This window comes from Stegodyphus dumicola, chromosome 3 (assembly GCF_044657685.1).
Source record: "Stegodyphus dumicola isolate Sdum_Otavi_A_Nest chromosome 3, ASM4465768v1".
In the NCBI taxonomy this organism is placed as follows: domain Eukaryota; kingdom Metazoa; phylum Arthropoda; class Arachnida; order Araneae; family Eresidae; genus Stegodyphus; species Stegodyphus dumicola.
Genome location: NC_140770.1, coordinates 256,275,446 through 256,302,897, shown reverse-complemented (window position 1 = coordinate 256,302,897; position 27,452 = coordinate 256,275,446). Strand labels below are relative to the sequence as shown.

Genomic DNA, 27,452 nt, shown 5'->3' with positions numbered 1-27,452 from the left:
CGCACGTATTCTTCTGACGTCATAAAACACTGTCTGTATTATTAGCAAAGTTTTTATTTTGCTCAATATGAATGAGTTAGATATGAAATCGTTACCGTGGAAGATTAAATATTTTTATGTTATGAAAGTAAGTTGAATAGCAATTTGCATATAATACCGTTTTCCTATGGGATTTATGCTTTTGTATAAGTAAAAATAATAACTTTGAAAATTAAGTATATTAATGTTTTGCATTATTTAATCAGTGTTTTCGATTTTTGAAGTGTAGCATAAACAAAATGAAACTCTTGCAGTGTGTAATGTGTGATGGCAAGTTTATAATTTATTGATAAATGAAACTAGTGCTATTCATTTGACAATAAAGTTGATTCCGGAAGATGACATGCAATTCTATTATTAGATTGATTGTCATTTTTGTGTAGTGTTTAAATTATTTATTTCAAAGTGTAAATAAAAATTCTAGTATGAAAACTTTAAGCATAAATCGAGTAAAGAGGTATCCTACGTTTATTACAAGGTAGCTGTGTTTCAGATGCATCTTGAGGTGTGTGTGAAATTGGTTGTTTGTATGCATAATATCCAATATTTATGTAGCATGCACATTTTTACCATAAGCCAATGTATATTCCTTATTAATTTTACCATGTTAAGTTTCAAATTGCAGCATTTCTGTCTTTAATTACGACTTTAATGACTCATTGTGTATTGCATTTTTTTTTTTTTTTTTTTTCTCTTCCTACTATTACTAATGAAATCTTAAAATTTTTAGGGAAAATGGATATTGCAAAATGAATGCATCTAAAATTTCGGTACAAAGATAGTAAGGAGATAGCAGGACATTTGACATTGGTTGCTCATGAGAGGTATGTTGAATAAATTTTAGTATCATGTTAGAATATGTGGTGTTAAAATGTATTAATAAACGATCTTCAGTTGAGGAACTGTATGTAAATTATTAAATATGACACCTATATTTAAAAGATGTAGTAGCATGGTGATTTTTTCCTAATATAATTGTTTTGAATATAGTTTTTGTAATTTTCACTTGTTTTGTGAAAATTTTAATGCATGCTTTTCAGATTTTCAAAAATTCACACATTCGTGTATTAATTCTGATATATAATATTGTTGTGAGAAAGTATTGTATGCATATGTTAGATAGTAATCTTTATGAAGAAAAGAAATTATGTAATCATTATGAAGATAAGAAATTGATAGAATAATTCTTCTTCTTAAATTTCGTTAAAATTTTCTCGAATTTAATGATAAAAAATATCGTTACAAGTGAGATCTTTTACTGAAAAAATTTAAAATACCAAATTTACACCTTTTAATTTCCCATTAATTTCTACCTGTTGTTGTCCTGGTAAATCTGTAAGAGTGTATAGGTTTATTGAGTTGCCAAGATTATTTTTAATTCTGTAAGAGTGAACCTAGATTGTCTTTATTTAGTAAAAGTTTTGGTTGATCTTTAGATTATGGTAACTTGGCAATTTTTTGGCGAAAATTTGGCGACCAACTCTCCTACAGCAACCCTCTATTTTTTTTTTCCCGCCGCCATTTTGTCTTCACGAAGTAGACATGTTTCTCTTCTTTTTATCTTCTGAACACTTCTTCCAACAATCTACTAGCCGAATTACACTTATGCTAGAAATTTTATCTAACAAAACTGCTTAATCATAACAAATATTAACTGCAAAATTGGGAAAAAGTGCACAATCGCAAACTCCTTGCGCATTTTTCAGATAGCACATACACATAAACCATTTACACGTCTACTTATTTTTACTTAAAAAAACATCCCAGAATTGCACAAAAATGGCATTGCACACACTCTTAACTTTATCCATCTACACTGCTTTTTTCTCATAAATTACAAAAATTTGCACGAAAATGCAAAAAAATTCTGTAAATCTTTAAACTCTGTAAAAAGCACATATATGAAATTACCTGATCAGGAAAAAGTATATACCCTTTCCAAGCATGAACATTTCCACGTATAAAATAAATAAAATATCCAAAAACTTTTACCTCTAAATTATCTATTATATTATAAACATCACCAACGAATTCATACCGCAAACATTACAAATGGTTACAAATATTTAGTGTCAAATATTTAAATTATTTCATACACGTTTACTTCAACTGAAACGTACACCAAATTCCTACAAACATAAAATTCACAAAATAACTATCATTTAATTAAAATATCACTAAACCATGTACATGTCGACTTATTTTTACTTAAAAAAACATCCCAGAATTGCACAAAAATGGCATTGCGCACACTCTTCACTATATCCATGTACACAGCTTTTTTCTCATAAATTAGAAAAATTTCACGAAAATGCATGAAAATTTTGTGAATCTTTAAATCCGGCAAAAAGAACATATATGAAATTACCTGATCGCAAAAAGTATATACCCTTTCGAAAGATGAACATTTCCACGTATAAAATAAATAAAATATCCAAAAACTTTTACCTCTAAATTATCTATTATATTATAAACGTCACCAACGAATTCATACTGCAAACATTACAAATGGTTACAAATACTTAGTGTCAAATATTTAAATTACTTCCATGCACGTTTACTTCAACTGAAATGTATACCAAATTCCTACAAACATTAAATTCACAAAATAACTATCATTTAATTAAAATATCACTAAACCATGTACATGTCGACTTATTTTTACTTAAAAAAACATCCCAGAATTGCACAAAAATGGCATTGCACACACTCTTCACTATATCCATGTACACTGCTTTTTTCTCATAAATTAGAAAAATTTCATGAAAATGCATGAAAATACTCAACGTATTCTACTCAAACGTTTTCCAAAATACTACAAACATATAACTCACAAAATCACGATCATTAAATTAAAATATAATTAAATCAAAAAACACTACTTAAAATATAAATAAGCACATACATTTAAATTAATAAAAATTAGATTACAATCCTAATTACTTTAAACTAAATCATTGTTAATAACAATTTTCCAATAATATCATATTAATTTATTTACTCCTTACATTTAGAACAATGCATAAAAATAATATCCTCAAATGATTAAAAATACTAACTTACCTAATCTTCAGAATCTTCATTACGTGGCAAGCACACTTCCATTATTTCACACAACACACAATGAAGCTTAATACAAAATAATATAGTACTACTGTTTTCCATATTCCCCCCTTTTTCCGATTAAAGAACTGTAATTTGTTCATTAATGTCACATGACATATCTCATGATCTCTCATTTCCCTCACACAAAATAATGCGTAATCGGAACTGAGTACTTCTCACATTATTACCAAAGTCCTAGGTAGTAACCTTTATCGCCTCCAAAATGTTGCCAAACTACCAGTTACCATATTCCAAAGATCAGCCGTTTATATTTCATATTTAGTTTACTGCTTCGTATTTATTTTGAATGAGTAACCATTATTGAAATTAGTGTTCTTTTGACATTATTTACAAATTCGTAACTGTAATTAGGCTTCATGATTAAATTGTGCATGTAGCAAACATTTCCTAACTTGTTGATATGTAGAATAATTATTTTAACTTATTTGATATTCATATGCCTTTGGCCCTGAAATTAAAACCTCTGTTAATAAATAACCTGTGTTATATTGTTTATTCCTATGTTAATATTCTATGTTATATATTCCTATGTTAAAATTATATTGGTGTACATCTTTTGTATCAAGAATCTATAAATTTTAAAACTAAACTAATTTGTCCCATGTTGTGCAACTTTTATGCACTATCGTCTTAAGGTATTCTTTTGAAATTTGACGTGCAAATCAACCGTATGGTAAATTAACAGGCTAAAGTCTAGATTATTGATGCCGAACTGAAGAATTCTCAAGTACAAATGTTAAATATCATTAACTGGCATTATTTTTTAAAAAATGCCAGTAAATTTAAGCAAAGAGATTTGAATATAAACAAAATTTCAAAATGACTGTTATATAGATTTCATTACTTTCAATTTTAAATCTCTAGCTAAGATTCTCCAGTTTGGTACACCTTCTATATTACCTGTCATTTCAGCTGTTATTTTTTCCGCATCCCGTCTTTCCTTCTGCAATTTCAGCTCCTTGTTCCAAAAGGGTTTACTATTTGGAATCATTTGTCTAACCGCCTTCAAAACTGTATTACAAAATTTCTTATTTCTGGTATTAGTAGAGGAGTTGGCTAAATCAATATCCCTAACTCTCTTTTCAAGCATGTTGGAAAAGGCTCCCCAGTATACCTCTCTAAAATTCCAGGATTTCTTAGCTTTCCTAGGATCACAAACATTTTCCCTGTTTTTAATTTCTATAGTGCAGAGAATCATGCGATGTTCAAAACCTGGATCCTCTAACACTTGTTTCTCTGCATCTTATACCAAATCTGGATTTGTAAATGAATCATTATAGTGAAGATATGAGGGCATGTGTGTACTCCTAAAAATCAACTGGAGTTGATTTGCACTAATAAAATATTCTAGTTCTCTTCCTGTAACATTATAATCATAGTACCCCTATTCAAATGAGTAAGCATTGAAATCACCTATCAGAATAGTCTTTTTCCAATTTCTAATCTATCAAAATTAGGTTTATTTCTTGGAGAGCTATTCGTAGAAAGCACCTGAAAATGCCTTCCTTCTTTCCAGACATCTATTTTTGCTATTTCAGACTTTTCCTCGCCTTCCTTCATCTCCTTAACAGTTGAAAATTTTCCAGTTAGCATGTATCTTATTCCAATCAGAATACCACTGGCTATCTGTCTAATCTTCTCTAGATTAAATAATTATAAAATTTCAAAAACTAAATCTCTCACTGTAAACTCTAGCTTCTGCAATAGTGAAAAACACCCACTTCAAGCTGATTTACTGTAATTTCCAGCTCAGCTTTCTTAGACTAGTTTAAGCTGCCTGCATTCCAATACAGCACACATAATACAGAATTTTTGGTGAAGCTAGTGTTCTGCAAATTGTAATAGATTTAGCATTATCCAGGGTAACCACGAGGAGGCCTACTACACTACATCATCCACACCCAAATATATGCATCTCAAAGCCCAAATTTTGAATTTATTTTTATTTACTTCATCTTTTGTATAAATGTAATGAATTTTTGTCTAATAATCTTAGCAATTTATAATCACTGTATTGCAGTTGCTTGATATAAAAACAGTGTTCATACAGTCCTTAAAAAGTACAGTAGAAGTCCAGAAATCCGCAATACTTGGGACCAGAGGCTGTGCGAATTTTAGAATTTTTTGAGAATTTTAGGACAGGAAAGATAAATTTCAGATTAAAAGAGCAAAATAAATAAGGCATATTATATACAATTAAATTATTATATATAACACATTGTTCAGTAAGTCCCGGGATTAACTAAAAAAACAACACCCATTTCACAGAATTCACATTTATTCATCAACATAATCACCGTCAAGATCTTTGCAATCATTCCAACGCTTTTCTAACTTTTTGATAACATGCTTGTAAAACGATTTGTTCTTGTTCCCAAAATATCAGTGGCAGCAATGACTTTTTCAAATCTTTTTCCCTGGAGCATCTTTTTGAGATCAGCAAACAGCCAGTAGTTGTTTGGGGGCTAGATGTGGGGAGTATGGTGGGTGGGGAAGCAGAGTGAAGCCCAACTTGTTCAATGTAACGAGTGTTTGCATTGACTTGTGGCACGGGGCATTATCTTGATGGAAGATGATTGTTTCTTCTTCATGTGCTTTTTGTGTGTGTGTGTGAATTTCATCCTTCAGACGCACCAATAACTCACTCTAATAGGTGCTATTGATAGACTTTCCCTTTTCAAGGTAGTCGATTAAATTATACCTATTGCATCCCAAAGCACTGATGCCATGACTTTGCCAGCTGTCTGTTGCTGTTGTTATTTTTAATTTTTGGACGCTTCGGATGGCTTTCACCGGATGCACGCCACTCAACTGACTGCCTCTTCAACTCCGGAGTGAAATAATGGATCCATGTTTCGTTCATTGTCACAAACCAGTGCAAGAAATCCTGTTTATTTCAAGTAAACAGTGACAAACAGCTCTGTGAATCGTCAAGTTGTTGTTACTTTTGTTCCATTGTGAGAACACGCAGCACCCATTTGGAAAACACTTTTTTCACTTTTCTCATGCCCAACTTTTCATGTAAAATTGTACACGCACTTCCAGTTGATAAGTTTACAATCTCAGCAATCTCACGAACTTTCACTCTGCTGTCATTCATCACGATTTTAAACACTTGTTTCACATTTTCTGGAGTGACAGCTTCATTTGGCCTACCCGAGCGTGCAGGATCATTTGTATCCATGCGACCGTGATTGAAATCAGTATAACAATGGCAAATGGTGGTTTTTGGTGGAGCAGAGCCTGGATAACATTTTTCAAGCCATTGCTGAGCTTGGACGGTATTTTTGCCCATTAAATAGCAATGTTTGATCAACACTCGAAATTCGTTTTCCTCCATTTTGTCCACAAATGCACAAGTAGTACCACTTTCACCACAATAGCTTCGCTATTTCCGGTTCGAATGCCATGAAAATGACCCGTGTCATTCTAAGATTAGTTCTTTCGAACAACATAACATAAGTTGATATTACTACATCATCTGTCTGTTAGTCCCGGGACTTATTGAACGATGTGTTATGTATTATTCATTTACATTAGTGATTACAGGGATATTAAGGGCATACACAATAACACTATTCATTTTTTTTACATGTTTCAAACCTTTTCCTGATACAGATTTGTTTTAAAACTTTAGGGTGCTCCAGAGTAAGTTTTTTTGTAAATTATATAGAGTAATAATCTCTTAATCATAATCTCTGTGACACAGCTCTGTTGTTCTAAAAATTTTAGGCATTTTTCATCATGTTCCAAACTTTCATTCATTAAAAGATATTTTCTCACTCCTATGAAATTCACTATCTGTGTTGATGTCGGAATCATCCTCTTGCTGTGGCGAGTTCAAAACAGTGCCAATGATTTCGTTATCGGTCATCGGTTCAGTGTTGGCTCATCTAAACGCACCATCCATGTAACAATATCTTCTTGCAAAGCCTCCTCATTTATTCTTTCTTTTGAATATAAAAGCAGTTCTCTTGCATTAACCCTGGCTGAACTGACCCTAAAACCAGAAAATTCATTGTTATCATTCTCAGTTTCAATAAAGAAGAAAGATGGCCGTACATTAACCTGGCATTTACTAATGTTGTTTGGGAAACATAATTCTTTAGAAATAAAACAATAAATCCTAGCAAATAAATGCCATCTTTGATGGTGAATTGTTTTTATTATCACAAACTGAAACAGAATGGTGACTTGAAAGAATATTTTTCAGAAACTCTGATTTATAGTGGCATTTAAGACCGTATTATGTCCTGGTCCATTGGTTGGATCAATGATGAAATATTTGGGGACAAAAAAAGGGCTGTGACATTATCACATGTTAAAGTGGTTGTATGTGGGTGTGCAGAGCAGTTGTCTAACAATAGTAAAATTTTGCAGTTTGATGGTAACTCCACACTGTTATACTGTGCCCTCTAGCCTCTTTAACGAAATGCTTCATGAACCATTCGGTAATAAGTTGTTTCGTGAACCCAGAATTTTTAGTATTCCTGTAAAACAGAGGTAAGAAGAAGAAGAAGAAGATTAGGGCATTCCCCGTATCGAGAACTCAATCTCATTCCGGGTCCACTCCCCCTTTGGGCACATCGTGGTGGTTCAACCTCCACTATTACCCTCCAGGAGAGCAGCGCACCACCTGGGGACGCACCCCAGGCAGCACCGGTCGTCTAATGCTCCTACCAGTCGCTTGGGCGAGCCCGTCGCAGCGGGACATTACCCAGCGACCCCGGGGAAGAACCCCGGGTTACTAGTACCACGCCGCGCTAGGACGTGCCAGACTCCGGGGCCGGCCAATAAGTGACCTTTCCCAGAGCCTTCAGAACCACCAAGTTCATAAATTTTATACCCCCGTGGCCGAGACTGCCTAGGTACAGATCCTAACCAGTAGCTTCGCAGAGTTCTCTACGTCGACCCCCGGGGGGGATAAAACAGAGGTAAAGATTTTACAGTACTATTCGGTTTTGATGATCGTACAAAATCGCCAAAGTAGTGTTGATGCCAGTGCTGCCAAAAATAATTGCGGCAACCCTAACACGAGAAAGGAAGTATAATAGTAACTAACTATCTAAGATTGATGTTTTAATTTAGATGAAAGGCTAATTTCATAGAATACTTTTTTTATTATTATACGAGGGTTGGAACTTTAATAGTGGCAACTATTTATTTACAAGGAATACAAAAGTGATTCATGTCACCATGTTTTACAGTCCTTCAATATAGTTGCCAGCATTGTGTACAACCCGTTTCCAACAATGTGGAAGTCGCAGAATACCTGTAGCAGCGCCTGTTTTGTTGATAGTTTGAATGGACCGGTCTACTGCCGCAAGAATCTCAGGAACAGTTTGGAAGCGAGTGCCACGAAGTGGTTTCTTCATCTTAGGAATTAAGTCATAGTGACAAGGGCTTAGATCTGGGAAGTATGGTGGATGGTAAAGCACTTCCCAGCCCCATCTCTTGAACAAATCAGTCACAGCTTGCGCTGCATGCGGCCGAGCATTGTCATGCAAAATGAGAGGAGCGTTCTGCAGAAAGTGTCGCCGTTTTTTTCTCAAAGCTGGTTGGAGATTGTGCTCCAAAAATGAGCAGTAATACTGCGCAGTGACGGTCTGCTGTGGGGCAGCGATATACGTTAGGATGACACCATCACAGTCGTACACGAGAATCACCATAACTTTCACATTGCTGGGGTTCTGACGAAATTTTGAACGTCGTGGTGACCCGTGATGACGCCATTCATTTGATTGGCGTTTCAGTTCTGGCTGGTACGATCGGGCCCAAGTCTCATCAGCGTAATGATACAGTGTAAAAAAGCATCTCCTTCACGCTCATAGCACTCCAGGTGGGTTCGGGCAGCATCGTATCGTAGCCATTTCTGCATTTCCGTCAATTGATGTGGAACCCATCGTGAAGCAATTTTTCTCATGGACAGGCGTTCCTTCAGAATGTGCAGCACAGTTGTATGCACTAATCCTGTTTGTCCGGCCATCTGACGAATCGTTTGGTAGCAATCACTGTCCATTAGTGCGGCAACAGCTTGCACGTCTGCATCGCTGACACTCGGACGACTTGGCCGCAGCATGTCTGCCACGTTTTGGCGTCCTTCATTGAAGGCTTTCACCCATCTTGCTACGTTTCTGTAAGGCAAAGCAGATTTCCCACAAGCCTCTTGAAGCCCTTGATGACACTGTCGTGCTGTTCGACCTCTGGCAATTTCAATTTTTATCCAACATCGTTGTTCTTGTTTTGAAAACATCCTGAGAACACTTACTTTAGATCACGAGCTAATACAAGGATTCGTTCTTTGCGTCACTCCGCATGCACGTGATGTAGGCAGGACGAGTCTTTTTGCTGAGAGGTAAGGTAGGTATTTAGTTCACGTGTGGTATACGCGATATTCTTTGGTTTTGTTGCGTAGCGTTTTTTCAGCTGTGTTGCCACTATTAAAGTTCCAACCCTCGTAATTTATATAAAAAAGGCTAAACATGACTGAATGGAAGCGTAAGAGTAAATAACTATTCTGGAGGATTGCACATCTTCCAGAAATCACCTTACCTCATCAATCTCTTGACCAACTTGAGAGCACTTATTTTCCTTTGATGAGTCAGAGGCTCAATATTTGTTTGCAATTGCATAGCGTGGATAGGAGTAGATAATTCTCCACTGGTGAGGATTCTCAAGGCATTATTTTGAGTAGTTTCAACCCTGTTCTGTATTGACTCAGAAGCAGTTAAGAGAAATTCACCACCATATTCGACAGCAGGCCTAATATAAGATTTATAAGTGGTACAGATTAGATCTTAGGTAGTACCCCACTTTAAATAGACAGTCTTTTAAGCAGTCTGTTTTTGTTGTCCCCTATACCCAGTATCCTGTTGGCCTGTTTATTCCAAAACAATTCCCAGGTACACTGTCTATGATAAGAAAAGCTCTCGCCAGTTAGTCTGCAGCTATCTGTTGACGTAGAAACGAGCCTTGATCCATTTTCCGTAGTTGTATCTTGAAGATTTACTTTTCAGTTTGCCATCCTGGCGTATTTAAAGATAAATTGGCAACCTCTGATTCTCCCCTATTTGAAATATACTAATCCTGTTGCTATAGCGACCGCCACCCGCCAGACACTGTGGCGGGAGCTGTTCTTCTCATAGATAGACAGTAAGCCTTTCAATTCCTGTACAGCTGTCGGTCTCCATAAAATAGCTATATCTCTTTAGGTTTGGTACTGAGGGTAAAAACCTGAAAGATTGCCTGACTCGTATTTACAATCATTTCATTGATTTTTGACCAAGGGGCATCAAGAGCAATATTAAATGAATCCTGGGTAATATGGATGTCCCGGTCAGCAGACCACAAAACAAGGTCATCAGCAAAGAGAAGAGTCTGCACCCCAGGATATGAATTCATAAGCTAGTGAACAATATCGTTGATCATGATGTTGAAGAGAATAGGACTAGGGACCGAACTCTGAGGAAGCCCTTATCTAGTTTGTCTGTAGGCAGAGACAGCTGATCAAAATTTACTTCTGATAAAGTGTTCGTCCAAAAAGATTTAATCCAGCGATACATATTTCCACAAATATCGATATCGATTAATTTCCTGAGCAGCCCTTCTCTTCATACTCTATCAAAGGCCGTCTGGAAGTTGACCAACATTGATACAGTATTCTTTTTAATATGGAAGCCAACTTTCATTCCCTGTGTGAGTGTTGATGTCTGTTCAATCGTATTTATTTGTTTCCTAAATTTGGCCTGTCTATCAAAAATAAAACAGATTTTCTCAGTATAGTGATTGAGTCTATTTACGGTGAAGCATTCAGTCAGTTTACACATTATGCTTGTAAGTAATACAGTCAAAAGTCATTAATTCGGACACACATAATCCAGAATGATCTATAATCCGGACCTCAAAGCTACAAACTTTCTGCGCATAGGTGCGCGTAAGACCTTTATGGCTGCGAATGTGCGTGTGCACGTGCGCATAAAACGTTTACGCATGCGCGTTTAATGTATAACGGACGGTATAAGCTAAGCTAAAATTATCTAATTCAGTTAATGTTGCAGATTGCGTTGTTCCTTAATCTTCGAATTGGATCCGGCTTATTATTTTTTGCAGACTGTTAGATTTTATAAAAGTAAGTAAAGTAACTTTATAAAAATAAGCTTGAACTTTCGATTATATCAAACAGAATTTCCAATATATATTTGCTAATATATAAAGGATCTAAAGCGAAAGTATGTTTCGAAATCTGTTTATCAATTTCACGCGGGAGGGGGGGAACGCAATGGCGCGCTATGAATTGGAAGTTGATCTGTCAGCACTATCCTTATCTTCAGGGCAGATGTTTTTATTTTATTTGGCTTATAATTCCTTACTAAATGTATTATTTCATCTCGATGTACTCCGTCTTTGATATGATTTAAATCAAATTCCTTGTCATTATAATTCGCTTCCGATAGCGAAGAAAGTAACAGAGGTTATTGAAAACGAAAAAATTTCGATTGCAAATTAGTCAGTATTCTCGGCACAGCAATTATAGGACTTGAACAGCGGAACTTTGTAACTAAACAAGAAATTATGTCTGTTTAATAGAATTAAAAAGAAAGTATCACATGAAACAAAGCAACTTAAACAACTTACATTGAAAGAAATGTTTAATAAAGTAAACAAATAAATATTAAGTTTTTTTTTTTTTTTTGTAAATTTTGATACCTTTTAGATCCTAATTGCTCTTTATTTCATAAATTACGGTTTCATATTTTTAATTTTGTAATTTCTGCATGCCATCTTACCAGATTTAAACTGATGATTTATAATCCGGAAAAATCGATAATCCGGAATCGCCAAAGTCCCGACGAGTCCGGATTAACGACTTTTGACTGTATTGGATGAAAGCTAGTCAAAACACTTGGGTCTTTACCAGTTTTGAGAATAGGTATTATTTCTCCTTTACACTGCACACTTTGGATACCTGTAGTCTAAATAAGGTTAATAAGTCTGAGAACTCTGGTAGGATTCCATCTAGTCCTGCACTCTTTCTCTGCAACAATTGCTAATGCCACATTCGAGTTCCCATTCAGAAAAAGATGAATTAAAAACGTTCATATCTTGATTAAGGCAAGTCTGTGGGCAATTAAGAAGATCCCTTGGGATTTTAGCAAAAGGACAGTAATTACTTACGATAGCATTGTGAACATTAAAAGCACCAGCTATTTCTTTATCAGTTGTTAGGAACTTATCTGCAAACTTAATGGGCTCATTTCTTATTGATTATTGAGTGTAAAGAAGCGATGTGCTGTACAAGGCATCTTCACAAAAGTCAAGACCCTCTACAAAACCACAAAAGGCATGACACTTGGCCTCTCTAATAGTTTCCCTCAGGAAAGCTTGTTGCTTACAAAGTTCTATACAGTCCTTCATCAGGCCAGTAGAGTCAACCCATCTCTAGCCACATCTCTTCTTTCTTTAAGGATCTGCAGATCTTTGTTCCAGAAAGGAAAATACTTTTTCCTTTGACCTCTTTGTATGTACTCAATCACACAAGCCGAGTCGGTATCATTAAAATTGCTTATGACTCAGTCAACGTAGCCTGATGTAAAAGATTCCATCACCAGGCAATCAGTTAGCTCTTGATATATGGTCCAATCTGCTTTTTTCAGACTCGAATGGGGAAATCGTTGCACTCACGAGAATCTGAGTTAAGCTCAGCCATAAGCATTATGTCCTGCTTCACCTGGTGCAGGTAGTAGCATGTGTGTAACATGATTCAGTAAATTAGGATTGGCTCAGCAATGAACCAGGATGTGATATTTCACCCACAAATGACAAAATGGTAGGAAAACTGTTCTGATTCTCAACAAGTTCAGTAAGGGCTGAGTCAATAAAATTTTCAACTATGACCCCACTGTATCAATAGAACTACAGCCCTATCTCTGCAAGTGCTCATTAAAGTCCTTTAAAATCAAGGAGTGTCAGTTCCATCTATTGAATAAGCATTCTAAATTAGGATAGTTATTTAGAGAATTATACAGAAAAAAAGAAACAAAAATGCAAACCTTCTCTCCAAGCATTGATCCTTTTATGCTTCTGGTATTAGCAAAAAGTCTGATATCCATTTATACAGTAAAAGTTGAAATTCTCAGTAGAAGCATCACTCTCAACAATGCCCATCAAATCAATATTATGATTAAAAGCAGTAAATTTTCAGTTCGGTGAACTTGACAGAAGTAAAACCAACAGCATTCCAAAAGGAAAAAATACTCTAACTCCAGTGATGGAGGAGCCTTGAAAAAGACTAAAGAAGAAGGCAACAAAATATGTTTGTCACTAAAAACTGTAGAGGGCTGCACAGGATGACAAATGTCAGTTGTTTAGCAAAAACTGAGGGCGGTACGAGTATGTGACTGACACGCCCTAGTCTAATATATCATCAAAATTGTCCACAAGGAACTGATGAAACTATTCAAAAAATTGAATTGGTTTTCCAGTATCACAGGGGACTAATTATTGAACCATTTTATATGGGATGAAACCGAGTTTCTTTCAAATGCCCTTATATGCCATCTCAACACCAGTGTTTTCCTGGTGGGCCAGTTTTCGCATGAACTTGCTGGGGCTACGTAGTATTGCATCCGATATGTCCAGCAGTTTTTGTTCAGTGAGTACCTGTGGTCTCTTACTTCGTGAATAATCATATACTAATCCAGTCTCCCTAAATCTCTCAATTAGCACTCTGACACTGTTTTGGTTAGGCACAGGTGTACCTAGAAATTTACTGGCAAACTGGTTTTTTCACTGTCTATGTGTACTGGCCATGATTGCTACACACTCTCTTCCCAAGCATTTCTGATACGATAAGAGAAGAAGCTTGATTCGTGAGCGTGGTTGTGAGCTTAAACTTTTCCTTGAGGTTTAGTCAGTTTTTTATTGATAAACTAAATGATTTAAAGCTAATAAGCATAGTTTTGCATCTATATTATTATTACAGTACAAAGTCTTTATCCGAATGTCCATAATACAGAATGATCTGTAATCCGGACCTCAAAGCTACAAACTTTCTGCGCATGCGCATATCTTTACGCATGTGCATGCGCATAATATGTTTATGCATGTGCGTTTAATGTATAATGGACAGTATAAGCTAGGCTAAAATTATCTAATTATCTATTTCAGTTAATGTTGGAGATTGCTTTCTTCCTTAATCTTCTGATTGGATTCGGCTTATTATTTTTTGCAGACTGTTAGAGCAATTTTATAAAAAGTAAGCTTGAACTTTCGATTATGTCAAAAACAGTTTCCGATTCTGGAGCTGCCAAAGGATCTACGAAGCGAAAGCATGTTTCGATGTCCATCAAACAAAAAGTGGAATTGCTGCAAAAAATGGATAAAGGCATGAAGAAAGTGACAGAGAGATTAGTGAAAACAAAAAAATTTTGATTGACAAGTTAGTCAGTATTCTCTGCACAGGAATTACAGAAATTGAAGAGCAGAACTTTGTAACTGAACAAGAAATTATGTCTGTATATAGAATTAAAGAGAAAGTATTATCACATAAAACGAAGCAACTTAAACAACTTACATTGAAAGAAATATTTAATAAAGTAAACAAATAAATATTAAGCTTTTTTTTTTTTTTTTTTTTTTTTTTTAAATTTTGATACCCTTTAGATCCTAATTGCTCTTTATTTCATAAATTATGGTTTCATATTTTTTATTTTATAATTTTTGCATGCCATCTTACCAGATTTAAATTAATGATCTATAATCCGGAAAAACCCCTAATCTGGGATCGCCGAAGTCCCGACGAATCCGGATCAAAGACTGTGTACTGTATTAATTTCCAACTAAATCTGTGAAATTATACTATTCTTTTTATACCGATTATTTTAGGCAGCTAGCCTAAAATAGTTATTATAAAAAGCAACTACTTGAAAAAAAAAATTTGCTGACAAGGAAAGCTCAAGTCTCTTTGGTCGTCGCCTCTTCAATATGATTTTCTTGTAGATTATGTGGAAAAAATACACAAAATCATTTGCAGAAACTTGTATTCAATTTTATGTTTTTATTGTTAATTTCAAAATTTCTTCAAAAGTCCATGTTAAAAATTTTCATTTTTTTTCAAGTAGTAAATTTCTCTATTTTTTTATTTTATTTTGTTTTTCTTATTTTTATTTTTATTTTTTTTGGGGGGGGGAGGAGGAGGGAATTAAAATTTAACATTTTGGTACTCCATAAATGAACCACATTTTTATTTTTAGTCTTTATTATTTTTTAAGTGTATTATTATTATTACTATTATCTTACCAATATTCTAATTAAAAAAAAAGAAAAAAAAGAAAGAAATGTTATCAGTTTACCCCTTCCTCCAAACTATCAATCAGCCAATAGCTATCAGAATTTTTATATACTGAGAAGAAGGTATAAAGTAGCCTTTTTAAAATGAGTGCCACTGCAGGACCATCCAAGAAGCCCCAAATTTGAATTCTTTGAGATATTGCAAGTAAAAATTAAAAAGAAAAAATTATGATATGGAAGGTCATAAAGCTGAAGTCTTCCACTGTGATAACAATGTCCCAGTCATCAATCAAATCAACATATGGTGAAATCTGTTGTATCGTTAAAATAAAAAAAATTTGATGTGGACACCATGTAACTTCTTTGTATGGCCTATTGAATTGTACACATTTTTTGCTGCATTTCATTTAAACTTATTTCCTGCTGCCCAGAAAGTATAGCAGTTAGGGGAGCCGACTGCGATACCAAAGGGCCTGGGTTCGAATCCTAGAGAAGTCTTGGTTGTATTTGTCTGTCCCCTCATAGGAGACAAATGTGGCCCACCTGTTGGGTGCCTTCATAATATAGTGACCACCGCTTCTTTCCTTAGTTGTGGCCAACGTCTGTGGATGTTTTGGACCTGCCATTAGGAGGGAGGAAATTATTTCCTTGAATTATTGTAATTTAATTAATTGATCTCTCGAGGCAAGTTAAAAAGGATGTAAAAAATTTCAAATTTTGCTTAACATTAAGATATAGATAGATAAGCCAAATATTCAAGAAGTACTAAGTGATGTGGCTTTAACGTAATTAAACAATTTAACATGAAAAAATGTGAAATTTTTTGACTGAGTATGTGAAGAAATGGTAAGTAAAAGTGATGTTAACTTAAGACTTTATTACGACAACAATGCCTTAAACATGAATAAATTAATGGATGGCAAAATTTGTAGTATGGTCTTAAATTTGGAAAATATCACCTGATAGAGAAGAAAATCGTAAACAAACTGTTGAAATTGAAGAGATTTTAGTTGACTATTTTTTGGGAATTTTGACAGCGTGACCTAAATAGTGAAACTTTGTAACTGAACAAGAAATGATTTGTAAATGATTTATTTTTAAGGTGTTATTTAGGATTAAAATGTATATTTTTTCCTAAACAAATGTATACATTTGTGCTAGTAGATTTATAATTGTTAAAGAGACCATTACTACAAAATTTGACCACTATCAGAAAAACTGAGTAGTCCCTTGAAACAATTTGGAATGTTTTCGTAAAATCTAAGAATCAGTGAAAGAAGGGTATGTTATTTTGATAAGCCTGGTTGTAATATGAAGAATAAACCCGTAAAATTTGGATACAAGTTATGGATGCTGACATCTTACATTGTTTACCCCATCAATATTATTCTTTACCAAGTGGCTCAAGAAAAATGCAAGAAACCTCTTTCTCCACACATTGTGAAAAGCTTGCTTTGGATAGTGGAAAACCCGAAATTTCTCAGGACATCGACAGTTTTTTCAAATACATGGACAATTTTTTCACATCGCATGGGTTAATTGTTCATTTAAAAGAATAAGAATTTTTTACAACTGGAACTCTACAGGATAACCAGGTGGTAGCATTAAAAAAAAAAAAATTGAGTAAAATGGAAGAGAAAGTCTTCTGATGCACTGTTTGATGAAGCTAACAAAATAACTGCAGTGTGATGGAAGGATAATCGTGTTGTGTCTTTGCTGACAAATTTCGAAGAAATAAAAGCAAAAAACAAGGTTATGCACAAGGTAAAAGGAAGCAGGAGTGAAACTGATGTTCCATTTTTTGTGACTTCATACAAAAAATACAAAAATTGAGTGGATTTGATTGCTAGTCACATAGAAGTTTACTTTTACCCAAGGAAAAAAGTGGTACTGGCCCTTTTTCTTGAACTGCTTTAAAACAGCTCTCATTGCAGCATGGAAAGTTTTTCAAACTGTTTTGTTCTGAGAAAGCACAGGCCATTATGACATTTTCAGTATCTGTTACCATAAGTTATTTAGACAAGGCAGTACCTAGGAACAACATTGGACAATGCAGTTTGCTACAAAATAATGAAGAGCTTCTCCATCTCGGCAGCTAACACATATTGATAAAAAAATCTCAAGGGAGCCAGATGCCAGTTCAAAACATACAAGAAAAAATAAACAACAGTTTGCAGATTATGTTGTATTGGACTTTGTATTGACTCTTTTCCCTAATTTCATAACCTGTAACTTAATAAAATAAAAAAACAATATCTGGAAATATTTGTTATATGTGCATTACCACCTCATATTATTGATATCTCTAAAGTGTTGCATTTTTTTTTAAGTGGAAATGTTTGAGAGTGGTCCAGTATGGGTTAGGTAGTTACAGTATCTCTTGTATGAGACATATATGCCTCTATCTGTTATCTGCTCATTGCGAAACTTGATTTTTGAATATTATTTGCTTATATACTATTTTGGGACAGTGGATCTTCTAAAGTTTATGACCTGAGCATTTTCTGAAATGTATGTTAAATAATTCCCTTTTACAGAAATTTTTAACCACGTTGTAAAATCTATATCTCTTTGGGAACATAAACTTTTAAAAAGACTGTTGAAAAATTATCTTCTGCCCTTGTGAAACAAGACAGAAATTAAAAGAAGGGTGTATAAGACCCTTTTATTCAAGCATAAAATTAACAAATGACCTAGCTTGGGTTACAAGAAGAAAGCAGTTCTGACTTAACAGAAATGTATAACAAGGAATAATTTCAAGCTGTGGTAGGTTAGCCTAATGGCTCACAGAATACTTTTAATGCGCAGGAAGAGCTGTGGTTTGTAGTAAACTGGTTAGACAAGTCTAATGGCTAGAACACTCAATGCCGCTGATGCAAGTCGCTAACAATCGCAGTGCAACATGGCCTGGAACAAGCAGACATGCTCTAAGAATAACTTCCGAAACTCTTACTTGAATAGCACTTCATTCAACCTTAATCTGAATAAACTCTCGCTATCTCATTTATATTCTGACATGAAAGCGTGGTTGAAAAGAGAGTAAATAAAAAAGGCTTTTCAACTTAAAATGAACTATTAAAATTGAAAGTGTGATTTTTGGACCAACAATGCTAAGCAACAGAGGACATGAAGACATGTCCTCTGTTGCCCAGCATGCTGTGCTGTGTTGACCAACTTGTCCTCTGTTGCCCAGCATTGTTGGTCCGAAAATCTCACTTTCAATTTTTCTGCAGCCAAAATTATTCAAAAATCATGTTCCATTGGTGAATTAGGTTTTCTAGAGGCGTTTCACATTCAAAAAAATCTTTCTGTTCTAGTTAACGACGCTAATTATAATCCATTTTTGCTTTCAGCCTTTAAGCAAATTATGTTTTAGTTCTCGTTTCATCAATAGATGGCGCCAGTAGCTTAACTCTTGTTCATCCATTTTTATCTTGTTCATTTGCACTTTGTTCGAAACAAGTCCTGTGAAAACAACCTTTAAGCAAATTATGTTTTAGTTCTCGTTTCATGAATAGATGGCGCCAGTAGCTTAACTCTTGTCCATCCATTTTTATCTTGTTCATTTGCACTTTGCTCGAAACAAGTCCTGTGAAAATGGGCAATTATAATGCTGATTTTTGTTGTTTGAATTCTAAATTAATACTTGTTTGGCATGTTATTTTACCTTAATTATATGTTTAGAAATAAGTATGAAAAAATTTGAGCCATGTGAAGACTGATCTTGTTGGCAGTTGTGATAAAGGCAAAGCATATTTTGCTTCCCTTAAATAAAGCTAAGACTAATCTAAATAAAATTTATGCTTTATTCCATAAATTAAAATAAAAGAGCTAACACTGTAGCCTTTACATTTAAAATCATTTGATTGAAAGCAAACTAGCATTATGCTAACTCATAATAACACAAGAGAACAAGACATTCGCCAATACCGGCGTACATATATATAATACTCGGCCAAGCCGCCCATCTTGACGTTATCGGCCAATCAGCGGTAACAACGTTAGCTTACCGCCGATTGACCTCCAACCAAAATTTGCATGTGTGAAAACTAAAGCCAACAAACGGCCCTCTTTTCCTCATGAAAAGACAAAAACAAAACTTGCACAGAATAACAGAAGTTCATAGTTAAATTCTATTATACGAAAACACTTATTGTCTTTAAACACTGAAAACATCTAAACAAAACTTTCTTAAATTAACAGCAGTCCCCGCTTTTGTAAATAAGTCTGCAGTATTTAATTTACTGGTGATAAATTCAAGGTCAATCACTCCATCATTAACTAGTCTTCTAACAAAGTGATATTTTACGTCTACGTGCTTAGTTCGGCGATTTTCTATTGGCGATTTAGAAAAATCAATGGCAGACTTGTTATCACAATATAGTTTACATTCTCATAAATTAAACTTTAAAATTTCATCTTGTAAGACATTTTTCGTCCGCATTAATTCCTTCGCTGCTTCAGATAAGGCAATACACTCCACTTCCATGGTTGATAAACTTACACATTTTTGTTTAACAGTTTTCCAGATTACCGGTACTTCATCTAAATATAATATAAATCATCCCATGGACACGCGGTCATCTCTATTACTTGCATAATCAGCATCTGAATAACAATATAAATTTATATGTTTAATTTTCGATAAGTTTAAATTATATAATTTAGTACTATTGAGATAACCAAGCAATTTCAACGATACTTCCCAATGCCTAATTCCAGGATTCTCCTGAAATTGTGATAAGATATTCACTGCATATGTAATATCAGGCCTTGTCCTGTTAGCTACAAAAACTAAACATACCAACAGATTTCTAAAGGGTAATGTATGCATTTCCGCAATTTCTACACTTGTAGATGGACAATCTAATTTTGTAAGAATAGTGCCTTTAGCTATGGGAAGAGAAGTTATTGGTATCTAGAACTGTTTAAATTTTTCAAAAATTTCTTCGATATATTTTTGCTGATGCATAAAAACCCGATTCTCATTTTCTAAGAATTCAATTCCAAGTAACGTTTTAGTTTTGCCTAATACTTTAAGATCAAAAAACTTACTCAGCTGTGAAATTACTTTATCTATACTAATTTTACTAAAAATCACAATATCATTTACATATAACAAGAGAATTACATTTGAACTCTTATAAACACAATTACACCATTGTATTTTCTTAAAATGTAGATTTTCTAAAGTACTTTCAAATTCACAAAACCATTCACGGCCACTTAGATGTAGACCATAAATGGCCTTGTGTAATAGACACACTTTATTTTCCTCTTCGATAAATCCCTCTGGTTGGGTCATATATATTTTCTCATTTAGGTTTGCATATAAATACAGTCAAAAGTCGTTAATTCGGACACCCATAATCCGGAATGATCTATAATCCGGACCTCAAAGCTACAAACTTTCTGCGCATGCGTCGCGTTCACGCATGCGCACAGGCTTTTACAAGAGCGCATAAGACCCTTACAGCTGCGAATATGTTTGTGCGCATGCGCGTTTAATGTGTAACGGAGTTATACGCTAAGCTAAAGTTATCTAATTCAGTTAATGTTGCAGATTGCGTTGTTCCTTAATCTTCGAATTGGATCCGGCTTATTATTTTTTGCAGACTGTTAGAGCAATTTTATAAAAGTAAGCTTGAACTTTCGATTATGTCAAATAGAATTTCCGATATATATTTACTACAAAGCGAAAGTATGTTTTGAAATCCGAAATCTGTTTATCAATTTCACGCTGCTCTGCGGCAGAGGGGGGGGGCAGAAACGTCATTATTAGATTATGATAGATTAGAAAGATTATGTCAAATAGAATTTCCGATATATATTTACTAATATGTAATTTGTATCTACAAAGCGAAAGTATGTTTTGAAATCCGAAATCTGTTTATCAATTTCATGCTGCGGATTGGAAGTTGATCTGTCAGCACTATCCTTATCTTCAGAGCAGATGTTTTTATTTTATTTGGTTTATAATTCCGTACTAAGTGTAGTATTTCATCTCGATATACTCCGTCTTTGATATGATTTAAATCAAGTTCCTCGTCATTATAATTCGCTTCCGATAGTGAAGAAAGTGACCCAGAGGTTATTGAAAACGAAAACATTTCGATTGACAAATTAGTTGGTATTCTCAACACAGCAATTATAGGACTTGAACAGCGGAACTTTGTAACTAAACAAGAAATTATGTCTGTTTTATAGAATTAAAGAGAAAGTATTATCACATGAAAGGAAGCAACTTACATTGAACGAAATGTTTAATAAAGTAAACAAATAAATATTAAGCTTTTTCTTTTTGTAAATTTTGATACCCTTTAGATCATAATTGTTCTTTATTTCATAAATTACGGTTTCATATTTTTAATTTTGTAATTTCTGCATGCCATCTTACCAGATTTAAACTGATTATCTATAATCCGGAAAAATCGTTAATCCGGAATCGCCGAAGTCCCGACGAGTCCGGATTAACGACTTTTGACTTTATGCGTTCTTTACATCTAACTGACAATTAGTCCATCCATATAAACATACCAGGATAGTGAAAAATATTCTTATGATTGAAAAGTTTACTACAGGACTGTAAACGTCATCAAAATCTTCACCTCTTTTCTGCCTGAATCCCTGTGCTACTAAACGTGCTTTGTATCTAACCACTTGATTCTTTTCATTTCTTTTTAGCGTATAGACCCATCTGTTTCCTATCATAGTTTTATTTTCTGGCTTTTTGACTAATTCCCAAACCTTTCTTTTCTTCATTGTGTCAATTTCTTCTTTCATTGCCTTATTCCATTCTTCGGCATTTACTGATTTTCATGCTTCTTTAAAATTTTGTGGGATAACAATTTCTACGGAATTTTCCTCTTCAGACACGGAGCTAGTCTCCTGTTTTACAAAATTAACTTTCCCTGAGTATTCGTTTTTTCCACTAAAATCAAACTTATCTTTTCCAAATTTAATATTTCTTGCCTCACAATACTTTTCAATATCATTATAGGATCTAAAACGGGTGTCTGTTCCCTCTACATAATAATACATGTCTGTACGTGTTCCATCTGGCCTTTTAACTGCTTTTCTTTGCCGGTTTAAGTCTGATACTTCTTTCAGAGTAGATTTGTCATCTGAAAACTTTATTTCTTCTCCAGAAATTTCCTGTTCTTCATCTGATTCTGCTAATAGCTCAGATTCCTCTAGTCTTTTAAATTTAGGTTTTGATTTCTGTTCCAGGATGCCATTTGCTGCATACAGTTTTTCATCGAACTTCACATTACAGGTTTCTATTAATCTACGTTCTTCTGGCAGCCATATCCTATAACCCCTAGTTTCCTTCGCATATCCTACCGATTCCTTCTTTGCACCTCATTTGTAATTTATTTCTAATCTGTTTTGGCATGCCAACATAGGCTTTACAACCAAATATTTTAAAATAAACAACACTGGGTTTTCTATTTAGGAACATTTCGTAAGGGGTTCGGTTGCTTTTATGACATACTCTGTTCCACATATGTACGAAACAGCCAAGAGCTTCTGCCCACCATTCTTTTCCCATTTTACCATCATTAAGCATAGCTTTAACTGCGTCTAATGCCGTTCGGTTAAATCATTCACACACACCGTTCTCTTCTGGGGTGTACACGTTTGTGCATTCAACACTAATTCCATTTTCAGCTAAGTACCCTTCAAATTGCCTGTTACAGAATTCCCCACCATTATCGGTGCATATATTTATTAATTTTCTATTTGTTAGTCTTTCCATTTGCCTATGATAATTCTTAAAGTTGTAGAACGATTCATATTTATTTTTCATACAATACACTGTTACTAATCTACTATAGTCATCCACAATAGCAAGGAAATATTTACTCCTACCCTTAGATGGAACTGGTAGTGGGCCACAAACGTCTAAATAAACCAACTGCAATGGTTTATCCGATCTCTTAGGAACAGTTTTAAAAGTTATTCTACTAGATTTAGCAATAATACACGGTTCACACCTCTCCATTGGTTTTTCAATTTCTGGTAACCCTTTCACACTTTGATTCTTACTAGTTTTCTTAATATAATCAAAATTTACGTGGCTAAATCTCCGATGCCATAGCATCGCATCGTCTACTTTATTTAACTTTCCAATTTCTGTATCGTAACCAGCCTCCTTTTTGTTTGTTGCATATCTAAATGGTTTTATGTGATAAAGTCCGTCATATCGTTTAGCGTAGCATAATCTATCCCAATTATTAAAGTATATCCACATCTCCCCTTTTGAAATCACAAAATGAGCACCTGCCTTTTCTAACCTTGCTCCCGATAATAAATTTCTTCTTAGATTAGGATTATATAACACATTATCTAACTCAATCCAATTTATTCGATTGCCTACTTTTACTGCAAGTTTGACGGTACCCTTTCCTAGTACTTTACTTTCACAATTTCCTACACTTAAAGACTTACGTATATCGTTTATTTCTTCAAAATTTGTCATTAAATTTCTATCATTACAGAAATGAGTTGTAGCTCCAGTATCTACAACCCAATTAAATTTATTTGCGTTACCTCCTTTATCTGTAGTTGTTACTTAATTTTCTACTAACATTAATTCTTTATCTTTAAACTGTCCATTTTTATCGTCTATTTTAAACTTCTGATTTTTACTTACATTTTCTTTACATTGAGCGATTAAGTGCCCAAATTTATGACATCTGAAACAAGGTCCTATTCTCATATTCCCCATTTTTTTCTTAAATTTAGTTTTATTTTCAACTCTATCTTTCCCTGCATTTGAACCAATAGTATTAAACATGCTTACCTTGCTGTCTTCTAAATCGACATTTACCTGGCGAAGTCGGCTTTTTTCCCTTACCAGTTCTTCAGCAATTCTTTCCAGCATAAAATCTTCGTCCTTCCACCTATAGATCAACTGTACAATGCCGGAGTATTCCTGGGGTAATCTCCTTATTGCCTGGAATCCTTTAAAAAGATCTGCCAAGTTGTGACCAGCTTCAGCCAACTTCTTTGCAGTCATTCTTATCCTCGCGATGAATAATCCTATTTCTTCATTTGGTGTATATCTAATACTAAAAAATTCATCCAGTAACTGAATTATCCTTGCTCTTGTTTTGAGTTCGAATTGCTTCTGTAGAACTTCCCATGCTTCTTTACCACTTGAACATTCTTGTATCAGCGGCCTGAACTCAGTTTTAATTCCATAATATAATGTAGTGAATGCTCTGTTCTCTCTCAGTGTGAATTCCTGCTTTTCACGCCTTGTTGCACTTTTATCTAGTTCTTCTTGTTTGTCCTCTATGAAGCTCCAACAATTTCTATCCAGTAATAGCATTTTCATATCGACTTTCCATTGATCTCAGTTGTCATGGTTTAACAGCTCAAAACCTTCAGGTAGTAATGACATCTTCGATTAAGTGTGAGCACAACAACTTGAACAAACTTCTAAGACAGGTCAGCTTCTTTTCGTGGATAACGGCCCTCTTCACCTACATTCCTTCAATGCTGAGTTGAACTGGATGACCGATTAGCTGTTGGCGCTGGGCCCATAACCCTGTTGGCAGTGGTGATAAAGGCAAAGCATATTTTGCTTCCCTTAAATAAAGCTAAGACTAATCTAAATAAAATTCATGCTTTATTCCGTAAATTAAAATAAAAGAGCTAACACTGTAGCCTTTACTTTTAAAATCATTTGAATGAAAGCAAACTAGCATTATGCTAACTCATAATAACGCAAGAGAACAAGACATTCGCCGATACCGGCGTACATATATATAATACTCGGCCAACCCGCTGATCTTGACGTCATCGGCCAATCAGCGGCAACCACGTTAGCTTACCGCCGATTGACCTCCGATCAAAATTTGCATGTGGAAAACTAAAGCCAACAGATCTAATTCAGTTTCTTTGCTTATAAAGCATTTATAGTATAGCCATAGGTATAAATATAAAAGGGTGTGGAATTTTTTATAAAAAATATATCTGTTTCAAAGAAATAAAAAACAGCAAATCCCATTATCGTCATGAGCACATGGAGCTGGTGAGGAATAAAATCTACATTGCCTCAATTAGTATAGGCCCTGACAGGTTCAGATAACCTGTATTCTATGATATATTTATTTAACAGTGATTATTTGTCAATCATTTATACAGAAATTTATGATGAGTATTTCAAATAATGGCTTTGCAAAGCTGGTAATGTGTAGCAGAGGCAATGACCATATTATTAATTTTTATTTTTATTATTTTTTTAATGTTGAAAAGTACTTTTTTAATAAACACATCATTACTTAAGTTATCTGAAGATAAAAAATATTATTGAAAAAATTTTCTGTTCTTACTAGTATTTGTTTAATTTCAGGGCCATGATGAGAAATCTTAGGTAGCTATTGTATCTAATCTGTTTCTAGCCATCCAATGGGTAAGTGCCTTTCGTGCTGTCCAGCTACTCAGTCAGTTGTCACTCAGAACTGCGATGAAAAATTTACTGATGTTGTCCAAAATTCTGAAGCAGCAGATCATCAACCAGGAATGAGTACTGGTGATATTCGTCGCTCTGAGAAAGGACGTTTTGAGACTCGTGCCATTCCAAATGGTACCACTGAATCAAATTCTAACAGTAAAAATCTGAGCTTGACTGAAAAGCTGATTTTTCCTATTCTCAGTACAACATGTATTGAAAATAAACGAACTAGTCATTCTAACCGTGAATTCTCAGAAAGCAAAATATTAGCCTTTTTTGAACAGTACAAAGACCCAAATGAAAATGCAGTTCTTGCAGAGGGTATTGAACGTTTATGCAATGACCTCAATGTTCCATTAGAAGACTTTCGTGTGCTTCTTCTAGCCTGGAAATTTAATGCAAAGCACATGTTTTGTTTTACAAAAGAAGAATTCGTCAGTGGTTGCCGAAATCTGAAAGCTGATTGTGTCCAAGACATTCAAGCAAGGTTTCCTGAAATGATGGCTGAAGCTCGATCTCCAGAAAAATTCAAAGACTTATACCGTTTCACATTTAAATTTGGTCTTGAACCTGATCAAAGAGTTTTGATGTCAGAGATGGCAATACAGTTGTGGAAGCTAGTTTTCCATGAAAATGAACCTCCTATTCTCCATCGATGGCTTAATTTCTTAGAGAAACATCCAAACGTGAGAGGTATATCTAAAGACACTTGGAATATGTTTTTAAACTTTTCTGAATCAATTGGTGAAGATCTAAGTTCTTATGATGACACAGCTGCTTGGCCCAGTCTGTTTGATGATTTTGTTGAATATGAAAATGACCAAACAAACCAGAATGTTGTCCCAAGTAAAGAAAAAGGAATAGTTGATGTTAATTAAAAAGGGAGGATGATATGAGTATGTGCTTGTACATTTGTACTTAATGATAATGATTCTGCCTTATAGTATATATTGTGATATAACTGTGACGTGTTGTGATCTTCGTGATATAGTTTTCCTTTAAGCTTGTCACTTTTACAATGACCATGGCTGTCTTATTTTTAGTTTAAAATTTCTTACTTTCTATGCAGCTGCTAATATTTTTTTAAAGGCGTGGAGTCATTTTAAAAATGATTTCTTGCTATGATTTGTGTGTCCAAGCACCTACTGCCAAGTCTCAGTGCCTTTGTTTTTTAATTCTTAATTTTATTTGACCATCAGACTGGGATAATATTAAATCTATGGTGTATACTCATAAAAAATAATTCTGTCACTTATGGATATCTGTAAAACTTATGTTTATGTAATATGTTGTTCTCATTAAAAATCACTGAATTTAATCATTAAAATTTCCATATCAAGAGATATGGTTCATTTCATTACATAAACTATTTTGTTTCTGTGTAATATATTTTATTGTGTATCTATGTAAAAATTTTTGATAGGCAATAATATAAAAGTTTTTTCCATTTAGATGCATTGTGATAATCATTTCTCATAAAAGTATTGTATAATGTATTTAAAATAATAATAATAATAAAAAAATTTTAAAGTAT

The 27,452-nt window shown here is 34.2% G+C and overlaps 2 protein-coding genes across 2 annotated transcripts; one reads left to right on the top strand and one right to left on the bottom strand.

The window, feature by feature from the left end:
- On the top strand, positions 1–27,452 carry SCCRO3 (defective in cullin neddylation 1 domain containing SCCRO3). The gene is made up of 3 exons (XM_035352695.2): positions 1–127; positions 770–863; positions 25,817–27,452. Exon 3 carries the CDS (start codon positions 25,873–25,875, stop codon positions 26,794–26,796), a length of 924 nt encoding a protein of 307 aa, XP_035208586.1. The 5' UTR covers positions 1–127; positions 770–863; positions 25,817–25,872; the 3' UTR covers positions 26,797–27,452.
- Positions 6,107–6,505, bottom strand: LOC118183227 (protein GVQW3-like). The gene has a single exon (XM_035352697.1). It carries the CDS (start codon positions 6,503–6,505, stop codon positions 6,107–6,109), a length of 399 nt encoding a protein of 132 aa, XP_035208588.1.